Here is a 16,047-nt window from a genome sequence, read left to right on the forward strand (position 1 = left end):
CACCGCCAAATTAATGTGCTTAGTGTGGCCACATGCACTCGACTTTATACAATCTGTTTTAAAAAACTGGTTTCTGTAAAATCGGAATAATCCCGTAGTGTAGACATTCCCATAGACAGCTTCCTTATACAGTTTTTGTTTTTATGACGATGTCAGATGTCAGTTGGTGATGTTGGCCAAATTATGATTTGTAAGCAAAGTCTAAATGAGCTCTCCCTGACAGCTAGTGATGAGCTGGGGGGAAAGGCTTCAGATTGTATTTACATTCACACCTAATCTACCTAGGTATCCAGCAAACAGAGCTGTGTTGCCCAAATGATAGATTTTGGCTGGGGTTGGGTTACAAATCACTTGAATGTGGATGTGTGGGGGGAAATGAAATGTTGTTATTCTTATTGTATGAGTAAAGGGCAGTAGAACTGTATTTAGCCTGTGCCTGTGCTGATTGAGGGCATCAAGAGAGAGGGCGGGGACAGGTGTTTTGTTTAATGGTCTGCCTGAGTCACAAGTACTATTTGACCTGCCCCTCTCCACTGTTTAAAGACAGAGTTGATTAGGCTCCATAGATAGTCTTTTGTTTTGTTAAGTGACCACTGCAGCTGAAATCACTGATAATCAGGTCTAAGTGGAAGAGAGGGCCCAGTCTGCACTAGCAGCAAGGTTCCCCCACTGAGAGCTCAGCTGAAATCACTGTGAGCTGGGTGGAACCTCAAGAGACATACCAACAAACATGGGTGTGGCATCACACTTTCTATTTAAGCAAGAGATACCACACACTACAAACTGGAGGCCAATGTTAAGTGCATTGTCATGTGTTCATCCTGAAGTTGAACACTGGTTCTGAAAAAGACCAGCAAATGCTCACTATCTTTCTGCAAGAAACTCAACTGACTGGCTAGAAGCATATAGTGCAATAGTGAAAGACTCAACAGTTGAAAAAGTGAAGATCTCTCTCACCACATTCAAATGGGCAAGTATTAAGTCATTGTGTATGTTATCTTGATGTCAGCGGTAGGCCAATAGATGGCATTCCTAGATCTTCAAGTTATAGAAGACACATAGGCTGCATCTGTGACAACCGACATCTTAGAAGAGTTAAATGCTTGCCAATTGGACCCCAAACAGATGGCTGCTTGTGCATTTGATGGAGCAGCAAACTTCTCTGGAAGACATGGTGGAGTACAAGCTTTGCTCAGAGAAAAGTGTAACTCTAATCTCTCCTATACACACTGCAGAGGCCATCTATTCCAACTAGCACTAGTACAAGCTGCAGACTCTTCAAAAGACATTTTAAAAGCTATAAATGTAATGTCTTCATTATATTCTTTTTTCAGCAAGAGTCCAAAAAGACTGAATATCTTGGAAAATATAGAAGATACACTGGAACTGAAGTTCAAATTAGTCCAACCTGGGAAAACCCTCTGGCTTTCTCATGAGCGATCCTTGGCTGTTGTCTTAAAATTACTCCAGCCATTATTACTGACTTAGGAAAGTATCTACCAAGATGGAATGGACTTAAGCAGTGAGGCTGGTGGATTACTTTTGCAATTATGTTCAGAGAAGACTATTGCCATTCTCTCACTCTTGTAAATCTACTGTTGAAACCACTTGGGTCATTATACAATGCCATCCAGGCAACTGCTACAACAGTAGTAGTTCTTTGTCCAGCAATAGAAGCTATATTTGGATCAATCAGAGAGCTATCCATTGAAAAAGTACTGGAAGAAGCAAAGACTTCAGTCCAGAAGTTGACTAATGAAGGCATTTATACTGAATCCTTAAGTGAAGAGGACAGAAGTGTTTAAGACAACTGAAAAAGTACACAGACCTTTTATTGTTAAAAATCTACAACAGTGACTTCTAGATTCTACTCAACCTCTACGTAGCTTTTACAGATCTCTGTCCTATAAAACACTGACAGTTGAGTGAAATGGGGCACTACCAGAAATGGGGCTGCCATGTGCTCAGGACAGAACAGCAAATTTGAATACAAAGTGGAATATCCTGCAACGAGTGAATGAAGATTTGATTTCAACTTATTTTTTTATCATCACTATTGGCTCGACCTGATCTTTATGCTATGTTTCCTGGGATGAAAGAAGTAGGAATTCATCACTTGCTACTCCCAGTCACAACAGCTACAGTTGAGTGTTCTTTTTCATCATTGAATAGAATTTTGTGTTCTGAAAGAAGTTGCCTTCTGCCTGATCATGTGAACGAACTAATGAGCGTATCAATTGAAGGAATGGAAGTACTGGACACATGAGAAGCCACCAAAGATGAACGCGTTGCATTCAAGAAGTTCATTAACAGAGTTGTGCAAAATTATAACAAGAAACCAAGAAGGATGTAGATGTCATGCTTCATAGAATGCTTGAGTAGCTAACTTTAATTTGTGATTATTTCAAAACATGAGTTAAATCTAATAAAATGGTCATGAAACAGTTTTCAGTTTTTACTATGGTGGCATACAGCCCACCTTCACCCTCACAGTCTCACCCCTCATTGACCTGATTTCCCCCCCCCTCCATTTCAATTCCTGGGGAAAACACTGCTAGATACATAGCTTCCTTTAAAATTAATGGAAGTTACATAAATCCCTACATGACTTTGAAAGTCTCAAGAATGATTTTTTCATTTTGACAGGGCCCCTTAAACTGTGTCTCAGGCATACTGGCTGAGTAAGTTGCCTTTGGTGGTAAAAGTTTCCTGAGCATGGCGGGAGGTGGAAACAGATTCAATGTAGGTCCTGGCATTACTGGCCCTAATTCAAGAAAGCATCCCTGTTCAGAAAAGTGCCTAATTGCTTTCCTGAATCAAGGCCTCTCTGCCTAATGATGATCTGGTGTGTGTTAGCATTAACAAAGCAATGATCAGAGAGGAAATTATGACTATTCCAGTCTCATTCCTTTTTCATGACGAGGTACCACAGAAATTTTCAGCTTGGGACTGGAAAACTTAGAGGAAAGAAACTGGCCACAAAGACATAAAGGACTACATTGCTGTGTTTGTCTTTGTTTATGGTAAGTAGAAAATTTTGGGCAAAATAATATTTTTTGAAAGAAATGTACATTCAGGGCCTGATTCTGAGGGGTGTTGAAATCAATGAGAGTTGTGTGTGCTCAGCACTAATCAGCATCAGGCCTTTACACACAATACCTATAACAAAGAATAATAATATTTGTAAGATCTTATATCTACAGCCTCGATTATTTGATAAGATTTCACTATCACATTATTACTTTTTTATATATTCCAACAAATCAAATACATATCTATAAATACTATTTCAGCTGCAAATAATATACCAGGCCTCTAGATTTTATATCATATGATGGAATGAACAAGTCCCTACCCTGTTTTCTGCATTATGGTTAAGGAATGATTTCTTCATATTCAGGACCTCTTTGTATGTGTAAAATTAAAGAAATTTTAGAAAGCAAATAAATATATAGTTTAAATTGTGCTCAAAATATTTAGCACTAACTGTAATAAATTACGGTTTAAGTGCCTTGCAGCTTTAAGGGAACAACTCGTTTTCTTCCCTTAATGGGTAAAATTAGACGATTTACTTTTAACATTACAAGTAAAGAGTTCCACTGTGCTCTCAAGGCAGGATCACATTCTCTGGGTACTCTCATCTTAGCGTGTGTGTTACAATGCTAATGAGGCTGGACGTTTCCTTGGAAAGAGTAATGGTTTGTGATCACTCGACACTGCATGGAAGTGAAAAAGCTGCTCTCTCTGCTGCTGAGGAAAGGGAGGCAAGTCCATCAAGCGGTGTATTGTTTCTCCCTTTACGTTTTCCTTTTCGGACGCTTTTTTGGTATCTTGAATACTAGAGCTTTTCTCTGGGGGACTCGCTTGTTGCACGGCCTAAATGTACTTGGTCCTCTGCACGCGACTGTTTTGCTACCTGAAAACGGGAGTGAATTGCCAAACGCAGACTCCTGGCCAGTTCGCGGCAGAGCCAGAGATCGGACTGCACCTGAGCCAGCCGCCCCTGAACTGAGCAGGAAAAGCCCCTCCCGCGGGGCCTCCTCCAGCTGCTGAAGTCCCGCTCTCCTCCCCCCTCCCGGCGTTTGCTGGGTTGCCGGCAGAGGGGGCTGAAGCGCAGGGCTTTTCCTTCCCTGCCGCGCGTGAGCTGCGGACTTGGCCCGTCCCCCCTCCCCGGGGTGAGGTTTCCCCCAGTGACGCTGGGATGCCGGAGGAGGCGGCCGGGCTCGCTCCTCGCTCAGTCCGGGACGGCCCGTTACAGTGAGAGCCGGCTGGAGCCCGGGCGCCCCCGCCCCCGCCTGCTGGTCACTGGGACGCCGCTGGAGGAGCCGAGGCGAGCTGCGCCGCGCTGAAGCGAGGAGGTGAAATCCCCCCAGCCCCGGGCTGTCACCGGGCGCAGCGAGCTCCGGGCAGCGCCTCCACTTCCAGCCCCGCTCGCCTCTGCGAGGGGGCAGCCGCGGCGGGGACCAGAGCGGCTGAACCACAAAGGGCTCTTTGTGCGGCGGCCGGGCGCCCGCCTCCCGCCTCCCTCGCAGGCGAAGCAGAACCGGAGGGAGCCCCGCGGGCAGCATGGTCCGCACCCGAGCGGCCAGGGGGGCACCAGCGCAGCGGCGGGGCGCGGCGAGCTCCCTGCTCGCCCTGCTGGCGGCGTCCTCGCTCCTGCCCCTCTATGCAGCAGGTAAGAGGCTCTGGGACACCCTCACCGGGCAGGAGGGGGGGGGGCTGCTTTAGCCATTGGTGCCGGTTGGGCATGGTCCTTATTCGCTGGCTGCCCGCCTTGCACACCCGGGCGGAGGGAGGGTGCTGCTTTTTTTGGAGGGGGGGGATGTTTTTGGTTCAAGACTAGCTCTGCAAAGCCCTCCCCGCCTTCCTTCCGAGCCGGGGCTGGCGGAGCCCGTCTGTTTGTTGTTGTCGTCTTTGGGGGCCAAATAGAAACCTGATGTTACATGGGGGAGGGAGGGTGACTGCTGAGAAAAAACTTTTGAGGCTTCCCCTTCCCGCGATCCATCAGCGTCTCTTCTTCCTCACCCCCAGCTGCTCCTGCAGCGGAGCCGCTTAATGCGTTTCAGCAGTGGGTGCCCCGCACGGAGTTGGTTTGTTTGTTTGATGGGGGGGGGGCAGCAAAGAACAGGACGGGGGACGTTTGTTGCAGTCAGAGGCCCTGATGGGGAGCTCAGGGTGCGGTTCCCCCACTCCGAGTGGCTACAATAATGTGTTATTACTTGGGCTGTTGAGTGTTGCCAGAGTCTCGGTGGGGGTGGGGATTAAGGTTGAGTGCAGTGGTTTGGGGGTGGGGGGGCAGCGGTGCTTGGAGTTGATGGAGGCTTAATTGAGTCTCTTTCTGTGTGTGTGTGTGTGTTTTGGAGGGTCCCATTTCCTGTGTGTACCTGGCTGAGCCGCAGAGAGCCGAGGGGGCAGCCCTGGGGATCAGGAAACGTCCGGACTCGGTTCACCAAGCACTGCGATTGTTTGGAGAGCTGAATAAACTGGCCCTATTAACATCTGACCTCGCGCCGTGGCGGACTGGCTGCGGCTGCTGAAACGTTGCCAGTTTGTCCGGCATCTCCCTGGTCCAACAACGCCAGGATTTATAGAGAGCTCTGGGAGCCTGTTGGGCGGGAGAGCTGCTCTGGTGTAAGCGCTACAGTGTCCGTAAAAGAAGCTCCATCCATGAACGGTGTGTTTCATGGCCCGCTAAGCCGTGTGGCCCTCCCCTTGAAGCAAGCAGGGAGAGGTTTAACTTTCCCTTGCCCCTAGGTTGTGGAGCGGGAAGGGGCGATAGGAGCTGCTGCTGGCTTCAGTCCGACACTCTTTGATCTCTCTCAAAATCGTTCTCGGGAACCCCCCACCCCGCAGCTGATAAACTTTGCTCCCCATACCCCTTCCCTGGGGCGTTTTGCCCAGTGATCCCGGGGAGGAGAGGACACTGAGTCGTCATTTGCATTTCAGGTTCATAACCGGTCCGTCCTGGATCAACTTTGCGACGGGATAGTTTGGCTGTTAACTAGTGAATCTTCATTTCTTTGTAAGAGGCGTCAACTTAATTGCCCTGACGTACATGAGGAGCCCGACGATGTCTGTACGGAATAACAGTGATGCTGCAGATTGGAGGGGATTTGTTAATCAGTTGCATGTTTGAAAGGGCTTTTCTTCCCTTTGTTGGGTTCGTAATCCATTTACCTCTCCCCGGGAGGTGACAGATGCCTATATTTCCTGTTGGTCAGCTCTGGGCTCCTCGGTCGTGCCATTTGCTGCATTAGCATGGAGGGAGGGGGCATGAGAAAGGTGGAGGGTTTTGGGGGAGGCGGTGAGGTAGGAGGGGAGCATGTTACACCTCAGGGACGTGGAGTCAGTTCCCGTTGCGCGTCTTTCCTTGAGGCTTTTATTGCTCCCTTTGAAGACTCTGGGGCAGCGCTAACAAATTGCATAGCCCTACACTGCTGCCCTGGCTTTCCTGCAGGGAGCTTCAGCCACAGTCTGGGTGTACATCGGGCAGGAATTTCACAAGCGCAAGCCCCTAGCGGTGCGGGGTGTTAGCCGGTGGCAGATGTTCAGTGGGTGCCTTTAAAAGCTTCCCGGAGTCTTGGCTGTGGAGATGGCGATCCTTCCGTGTGTGCTGTCGTTCCAGCTTGAATGCCAGATACCATCCCCCTTCCCCACCATTTTCTTCCAATCTCTCAAAACAGCTGGTTCTGTTTTTAGGGACCAACATGAAGGACGTGCGCAGGATTTCCAGAGAGTTTTACTCTACCCTTCTCTGCAAGACAGGACGCCTCCCTCCCCTTTCAACAAAGAGTCTCTCTAGGCAAAGTCTTAAACTGCCTTACACGCTTAATTTGATTTTGGTGAGATGTTTTCTGTACTCTTGTAAAACTCTTGATGGCTTTGGCAGTGAAATCACAGTTGGAGTATTTTGCTTAGTTACTATGCCATTCAAACATTTGGCTGCCTGTTACCCAAATCTGCATATTCATTGATTATCTAGCATTCCCAGCTCACTCCTTCCCTTCATGTGCTGGCAGAAGAACTCTCCCCTCCCCCTCCCTTGCGAATGTCTTTGATGGGGTGACCCCTTAAGTATTATTCGCAGGGTGTAGTCAAACAACGTTTGCTAGTGTCACAGCTCTGCATAATTGACTGCAAAAACAAAGACATGCCAAACAGTTCTCTACATCTCCTGTGAACAGCAGTTGTCTCTACTGGGAGTTAGTAGTGGAATGTCTTTTTTGTGGGGACAAAAGCACTGAGTGTAAGACAAAATATTCTAAGGAAACCATGTACAGTGATATAAACTGTGCATGCACAATCTTAATTTTGTTGTTGTTCTGAGATTGTATTGACAATACTAGTTTTATTTCTGTAATTGCCTTTGTAGGCAATATGACTTGGTTGTGGTGGAATGGTCCTAAAAATAGAATAAAAAAATGCAATTAAAAATGTTGGGAATTTTCCCCCTCTATTTATTTTTCCTATAGATAGGTTGGCTGAATCATACATTAATCTGAAAATATTAGTATGTATGTTGTTAGAACTCGTATTATACAAAATTTGTATCCACATCCCATTTGCAAAAATGATCCGCGGATATCTGCATCTGCGGATGCGGATACCCGCGAATATCCGCAGATTTGCAGAGCTCTAAAAATTATTTATTTAATGTTAGGTGCAAGACCTGCACATTTTAATGACCCTATAGCAACCATTTATGTGCCTTAGAAAGGCTGTAGGACATTGGTGCAAGATTTTTTTTTCTGTTAACTAAATGTCTACTTGCAGAGAAATCAAAACTGAAATGTTATGATTTTACAAATACTGCACTTTATAAAATTACAGATGCTACTAATGAGAACACATTTCTTTGGGTACAGTATTATTAAAGTTATTATAGTGCAGATTACATCTAAATGCCTTTAAATATATTACTAGATGTAGTAAAAACCTTGAATTTCTAAAGTTTCACTGGATTTAGCTACCAACCCCTTCTGTCCCCCTTGACTTTAATAAATGGGGTTTAGCCAGAGACTTCCCATTAAATCCAATGCAGATTATTTGGCTAATTCCCATGCAGCTCTGAAAATGGAGGAATCTTAATACAGTTAGTAATACATTTCACTAAATACGATGATTTTCTATGGCAAGCTTTTTTCCACATACAAGACACAAATCTTTTTTGTTATAATTACAGTGCCAGTTGTATAGCAATTCAGTTTGTCTTTGAGTCAAAAGGTAAATGAAGTTTCCACTGAAACTTTTTTCCCCCTGGAGTGCCTTGATTTTGTTAATAGCAATTCCATCACAAATGCTTTTCTCCATAATCTCTCTTCTGCTGTAAATAGCACAGAAATGCGACTTCGTGGGGAGAAAAAGGCAGATTGACAGGCTGGGTAAATTAATCCTATTTAGTGAGCTTTCAGTTGTTTTCAGGAAAGCTGATCTCTTTTTAAATTCACTGCACTTTTGGGCAAGGTGTTAATCGTACTGAGTATTGTCATTTGTATGGAAATGTACTTGTTCATTAATTTATGAAACTAACAGCCTTAGTGCACATATACTGGTTGGTATGAAATTAGAAAGGAAAGGGTCTTGTTGCAATATACATTGAGACTCCATAGATAACTATATGAGTTGTAAATAAGGATTTGTTAGTGTCTTTTTCAGACTGTATCTTCACAGAACCTCTATTATCAAGTGAAATGTTGTATTCAGTTAAGATGATAGATAGATGCATTTAGTATAAAATGTTAGAAACAATTTATCAGTCAGTGGTCAAGTTCTTTTTTTCCAGAGTCCCCTTTTCATAGTTCATACATTGTCTGTCTTCTCAGCAGTCATGTCAAAGAAAGCAAACCACCTTTGTTATGCATCAGCTTAGTATGTTTATAGAAGCACGGTGTGGTGTTTCTCTTAACAGGGAAGAAATGCTGCTTATGGTATTTCATTTAGTTTGTAATATTCTTGTAACTAGGCTCCCTGTGTGAAGGATGGCTTGCTATTTAGGCTTGTTTATTCTCTCTGGAGCTGTTGCTTTGTAAAGGAAGTTGTCATTCGGCTCAGCATGTCTGGAAAGTAGTCAAGCACTCAAGTCTTCTAATCCAGTGACTACAAAGTAGTTAAAGCTTCAAAGAAAAGAAAGGACAGGATTTTGCTACACTGAAAGAAGATGCATTGTTTGTTAATCCTATTTTTTATAGTTACTAATACTTCAGGCTCCTGCAGCATAGTCATTTGGGACAAATAACAATTTAACTTAAATGATTCTTTCCTCTGTGAATAGTTTGAAGTCAAATGTCCCTTACCAATTTACTTCTGTGCAAGCCTTTTGAGCTGTTGGCTTAGTATTAGTTCTGTTGTAGAAAGCATTCTAGAAAATAGTTCTCTTCAATGATGTTTCCATTTCAAAATGAAATCTAAACAGTTTGGACAGATACAATTAGCTTATTGTTCATTAGCTTCACAAAAATAAATAAGATCATATCTATCAATTCCTAGTACCTTTTTTTTTGTTTCTAATAACTTGCCAATTTGGAAATTATGAATCCAAGAAGGGGGGAACAAACTTTAACTTTTGTGTTGTGAGTACAAACTGTTTTTTTTTTTTTTACCCAGTTTATTTAGAACTGTTACAAGTGGCCAAGAGAGAACAATGTAAGTAACTCTTGCAAACTTTAAAAAGTCAATTAAAGGCCCAAATTAGGAGTTGATAGATTGAACCACTGAATGCTCTGAATCATTTAGCCTAGTATCCTCTCTCTGACATCACAGAAAGGTGCAGGAAACTCTTTAGTGGACAGTTATGGAATAAATGCCCACAGAGAGATTCTTTCTTACGCCAGGTGAGTTTCTATCTCTTCTAAAAGGTTTTATTCGTCTCAGGGCAGGTCTACACTACGGGGGGAAAATCGATATAAGATACGCAACTTCAGCTACGTGAATAACGTAGCTGAAGTAAAAGTATCTTATATCGAGTTACCTACCGTCCTCACGGCGCGGGATCGATGTCCACGGCTCCCCATGTCGACTCCGCTACCGCTGTTCGGGTTGATGGAGTTTCAGAGTCGACAGGAGTGCGTTCGGGGATTGATATATTGCGTCTAGATGAGACGCGATATATCGATCCCTGAGAAATCGATTGCTACCCGCCGATACGGCGGGTAGTGAAGACGTACCCTAATATAACTGTGGAGGTTCTCATCCATATAAATGTCTACTGCCACATATAAATGAATACCACTAAATTTTTAGGTGTGATATGTTGTGGAAGTGAGTTCCACAAGTCAATTATCGATTGTGTAAAAAATATTTCCTCTTATTTTTAAATCTATTGCCTTATCAATTGAAATTAGTGCCCCTTGTTCTTGTATTAGGAAAGGCTGAACAGGTGCAACTGGTTTACTTTCTCTATACCATTCACTACATTTGTCTCCTCTCTAAACTAAGTTGTTTCAATCTTTTTCATATTCTGTGTGGAAATCCTTCCTTTTCACTAATCATTCTGGCCAGTGGTGTTTAGACTCCTTTCTCTTTCATATCTTTTTTGAGATGGGGTCAACCCCAGACCTATAGATAATATTCCAGGGGAGAGTGAACCATTGATTTATATAATGGCATTATAATATTTTCATTATTTTCTATCCCATTCTTTATGCATACCAGTGTTTTGTTGCCTTTGTTTTTAATTGAGCGATCTACAGCAAGGTTCAGCTCTTTTTCCTAGTGGTTACAGTTAATGTAGAACCCAGCAGCAATTGATTTAAATGGACTCATACTGGGTATTCTAGTTCTAGAGGGGAGGGCAGTGCATATATCTATTAGAGAGAGATTACACCATGCCTGCCTGTAAATGACATTAATTTAACAATCTATATTAAATGTAGACTGCAAAAATTAAAGTAGTATTCTGAATCCTTTTAGGCATTATATTATTCTCTTTCCCTGCTATGGTCATATTTTGCATTGCATGTGATATGAGGTTTTTACCACATAGGTGTTGTATCAGCCAGGCAAGGTACTAACAACTTCAACAGGACTGTATTTTTACAGTGGAAACCTCTGTACCAAGCTGCTGCTGCACCCTCAACTCTTCCCCCCTCCTTCCTGTTTCCTGTCCTTTCAGACTCCCAACAGCTAGGGCTCCTAGTTCTAATAATTACAAGCACATCTAAACACCACAATAGGTGACTACTTCAGTATTACCAAGGTCATACTGCATTGCCAAGGAGTTGCTTCTGCATTATTTTGGTTTGCTAGGGGATCCTAATTTTTTGAGTGGATATGCTTTCTATGCCTTAAAATCCTTGGACTAGATCCACAAAGCATTTAGATGTCTGTTACTTTAAGTGCCTTAGTTCAATAGTTAGATGCTCAGATTCTGCCTAACCCTGTAGGTGCCAAAATTCCCATGGTGCTTGAGTTTCTGCCAATGAGCATGCATACAGCTGCTTAAATCCTGATGCCCAATGCCTATTTTATGCCTAAGCCTCAGTGGGAGTCACAGACTAGGTTCAGAGCACACCTACCAGATCAAGCCCTGCATAAAGCACAGCCAGAGGAGGTGGCATCACACATTCCCCAAAGTCATTAGAATACTTTCCCACAATTCAGGAGACCTGGGTTCAAATCCCCATTCTGCCTGATTTGGTGCAGGTACTTGAATCCAGGTCTTCCACTTCTTAGCTGACTGGCCTATAGAGTATTTTGCAGCAGAGCTCTCTCCTATTGAAGCAGTTCCACTTTGTACAAAATACTGAAATATTCTGGAGGTGGGAGGGAATAGAGACAGCATCTATATTCCAGTATTTAGGGAACTCTCCTGGGAAATGAGAGAGTCAAGTTCAAGTCCTTAAGAACATAAGAAAGGCTGTACCTGGTCAGACCAAAGGTCCTTCTAGCCCAGTATCTGTCTACCGACAGTGGCCAATGCCAGGTGCCCCAGAGAGAGTGAACCTAACAGGCAATGATCAAGTGATCTCTCTCCTGCCATCCATCTCCATCCTCTGACGAACAGAGGCTAGGGACACCATTCTTACCCATCCTAGCTAATAGCCATTTATGGACTTAGCCACCATGAATTTATCCAGTCCCCTTTTAAACATTGTTATAGTCCTAGCCTTCACAACCTCCTCAGGTAAGGAGTTCCACAAGTTGACTGTGCGCTGCGTGAAGAAGAACTTCCTTTTATTTGTTTTAAACCTGCTGCCTATTAATTTCATTTGGTGACCCCTACTTCTTGTATTATGGGAATAAGTAAATAACTTTGCCTTATCCACTTTCTCAACATCACTCATGATTTTATATACCTCTATCATGTCCCCCCTTAGTCTTCTCTTTTCCAAGCTGAAGAGTCCTAGCCTCTTTAATCTTTCCTCATATGGGACCCTCTCTAAACCCCTAATCATTTTAGTTGCCCTTTTCTGAACCTTTTCTAGTGCTAGAATATCTTTTTTGAGGTGAGGAGACCACATCTCTACACAGTATTCGAGATGTAGGCGTACCATGGATTTATATAAGGGTAATAATATATTTTCAGTCTTATTCTCTGTCCCCTTTTTAATGATTCCTAACATCCTGTTTGCTTTTTTGACCGCCTCTCACACTGCGTGGACATCTTCAGAGAACTATCCACGATGACGCCAAGATCTTTTTCCTGACTCGTTGTAGCTAAATTAGCCCCCATCATGTTGTATGTATAGTTGGGGTTATTTTTTCCAATGTGCATTACTTTACATTTATCCACATTAAATTTAATTTGCCATTTTGTTGCCCAATCACTTAGTTTTGTGAGATCTTTTGAAGTTCTTCACAGTCTGCTTTTGTCTTAACTATCTTGAGAAGTTCAGTATCTGCAAACTTTGCCACCTCACTGTTTACCCCTTTCTCCAGATCATTTATGAATAAATTGAATAGGATTGGTCCTAGGACTGACCCTTGGGGAACACCACTAGTTACCCCTCTCCATTCTGAGAATTTACCATTAATTCCTACCCTTTGTTCCCTGTCCTTTAACCAGTTCTCAATCCATGAAAGGACCTTCCCTTTTATCCCATGACAGCTTAATTTACGTAAGAGCCTTTGGTGAGGGACCTTGTCAAAGGCTTTCTGGAAATCCAAGTACACTATGTCCACCGGATCCCCCTTGTCCACATGTTTGTTGACCCCTTCAAAGAACTCTAATAGATTAGTAAGACACGATTTCCCTTTACAGAAACCATGTTGACTATTGCTCAAGAGTTTGTTTTTCTATGTGTCTGACAATTTTATTCTTTACTATTGTTTCAACTAATTTGCCCGGTACCGACGTTAGACTTACCGGTCTGTAATTGCCGGGATCACCCCTAGAGCCCTTTTTAAATATTGGCGTTACATTAGCTAACTTCCAGTCATTGGGTACTGAAGCTGATTTAAATGAATGAATATTCATGCCCCAATGAATATTCAAATATTTTAAACAAAGTGGAAAAGTTTCAACAGGAGATTCCACTAGAGTGGCAGCAGGGCAGCTAAAGTTAGACATTGCAATGCTGAACCTAAGTCCTTTTGTGTCCACTGACCGAGTCCTTTGGGCTGGCATGTTCCTAGATTTGGTATTACCCAATCAGCAATTCAGGTTGTATTCTCTGAAACCAGCTTTTGAAAGATACAACCAGTTGTAATCAATTATACAGACACTCAGCAGACAGTCAGCCAGTGAAAGTACTGATGACAAACAAGGTCTTAAGGACCTAAAAAAGAGCTCTGTGTAAGCTTCTCTCTCTCTCACCAACACGGTTTTGTGGGTTTTTTTGCCTTCCTCTGCTATATGGAACATGATTTGCCAGCTGGGATCATCTGGCCATATCTCATCTAATCAGTTCACTGCCTTTGCACAAGCTTTGGGTATTGGTGACGTTGGGCCTCTCCTGTTCTCTGCCTGTAGCACACAGTTAAGTCCCCTGAGGACTGAAATACTTTAGTCTAACTAAAGTCTTTGAGGCTTAATATAAAGTATCTGGATGAAATTTCATGTCCTGCGATATACCAGAAATAAGAAGATGACTTAGTGGTCTTAATATTAATTGGTGTTCTCTCCTATTGGAAAAAACTCACTGAGAAACCTGGGGAGACCTATGAACCCTACTGAACTTAGATTTCTGGCTTCCAATTGCTCTGACTGTTTAAAAACTTCTCCTAATATCTATAGCCTAAACATCTACTCCCATAACTTTAGGTCACTGCTCCTTGTCCGGTTTAAAATTGTTTTAGGCGGTTCATTAGCAGCTCATCTGGTAAGTATTATTTCAGGATGAAGTGGCTTCTTTAACTGATTTTCCTTACTTTTGCCAGCCTAATGCCTTAAAGTTATTTTTCTGTACTTTTGTGTATTTAACTAGAATGACTTTCCTTTGTTGTATAAAGAAAAGATAAATTCGGTCATGGTTCTGCTACAAGTTAGCTTTCACACTCAATTAATTCAAACTAGCTTTTCAACACAACTTACGTAACTGTCCAACTGAATCATAAACTGAACTATAAGGATAATATTTTATTTTAACATTGTAAAGATCATACAATATCACATTTTTGTTTAGAGTGATTGGAGTACCATGTAACTTAGAGTGAAAGAAATTAATTTTTTTTAAATGCAATTTCCCAAGAAAAACAGTTAAAAGTGAAATTGCATAGAGATAGCAATATTGTTTATACTAGCCAAATACATATCTTCTCGTTAAATTTTATTTTAAAGAAAAATAAATTTCTATCACAACATAAACTACAACCTAGGACATTTAAATAAGGTTACTATATGGGGAGAATCTCAGAAAATTATTTTGCTGACTCACCTGACAGCCAGACCAGGTGGGTTTCATTAGCACCAGCTCAGGTGTTGAAAAGGGCTTGAGTGTTTTTCAGAGGATTAGGGAGCAAGGGACAGAGAAAGAGAGGTCCAGAAGAGAGAACCTTAGGAACAATCGAACTCCAGAAAAAGCTTAGGCTAAGGTTAATATTTTCTTGTTTTAAGTTAATGAGAAATGTGAGGAAAGGGGCAAATGTAGACCAAGACCTTTGTATTATGTATATACTTAGTAGCAAAATGGGAACAGCACCTGTTTACATATCTGCATCTGTAAGATATTATTGAATTAATAATTCAACATATGCACACACCAGAGCTATGCATATCCACACATTAAAATGATCAGCCATAAAGAAATATGCAAACAAAAGAGAGACAGTGTGAACCCTCATTTTCTTCTTCAACACTCTCCCACCCCTGAAAATGCTTCAGTAATACAATAATATGTCCACAAAATGTATAAAGCAGCATTCATCCAAATCAGAATATCAAAGAATTCTACTGTCTGAAATAAGACAATATAATACTACACATCAGGACTTGGGTCAAATATCTAGAATTTCTTGATCTATACTGTTTAGTATATGAAATAAGGAGTTTGACTCTATTTGATAAGAAATTGATAAGAATTGATGAATGGTAATGCACATGGAAATACTATTTCTTTATTACGTCTGTTAGGCTAGTTTTTCCATGATCAATACAAATTCTGCCATACTGCATTTTTAAACTAGATACTTCCTTCCTCTTCCAGCAGTCAACACTTGCACATCTGGCTGCCACCAGTAAATTGTTTCATTAATTTGTTTTTCTAAAATATATACTTTCTCATTTGGGACATGCAAATGTAATATTGATGGCTCAAGAGGGAGGTTATGACCTGTAATCTCTTTAAGCTCTATAACTATTTGTTTCTAAAATTTTACTACCTTTGGGCATTCCCACCAAATATGTAGAGAATTTCCTGCATCTCTCCCAACACATATTAGATTTTCTCTCCTCTAAATTTAGTCTAGTTGTTATGAGATCCCAGTAGTACATACTTTTAAAATAATTTACCCTTATGGTAGTACTGTGTCCATGCAAGGTTGTGCCAATCAGAAATTCCATTTTTATCTTCTGATATGTCCCTATCAGTAGTATTTTCAGTACTTTAATAAATGTGCATTTTCTAACTAAGAGCCAGAGAATTCCATAAAATACATTTCTAGAATTTCTCC

At 42.1% G+C, this 16,047-nt stretch overlaps 1 protein-coding gene across 2 annotated transcripts in view; it reads left to right on the top strand.

Moving 5' to 3' along the window:
* The first annotated feature begins 4,256 nt into the window (after positions 1-4,256).
* Positions 4,257-16,047, top strand: part of ROR2 (receptor tyrosine kinase like orphan receptor 2) — a 221,079-nt gene continuing 209,288 nt past the window's right edge. The window contains exon 1 of one of the 2 annotated variants that reach the window (XM_045021688.1): positions 4,257-4,675. In XM_045021688.1, the coding sequence (XP_044877623.1) occupies positions 4,567-4,675 (109 nt within the window). In that variant the 5' untranslated portion in view covers positions 4,257-4,566. Of the gene's footprint in view, positions 4,676-6,824; positions 6,843-16,047 lie in introns of those variants that run through there. The other variant, XM_045021690.1, reaches the window with a different exon arrangement.

Source organism: Mauremys mutica, chromosome 6, assembly GCF_020497125.1.
Source record: "Mauremys mutica isolate MM-2020 ecotype Southern chromosome 6, ASM2049712v1, whole genome shotgun sequence".
NCBI lineage: Eukaryota > Metazoa > Chordata > Testudines > Geoemydidae > Mauremys > Mauremys mutica.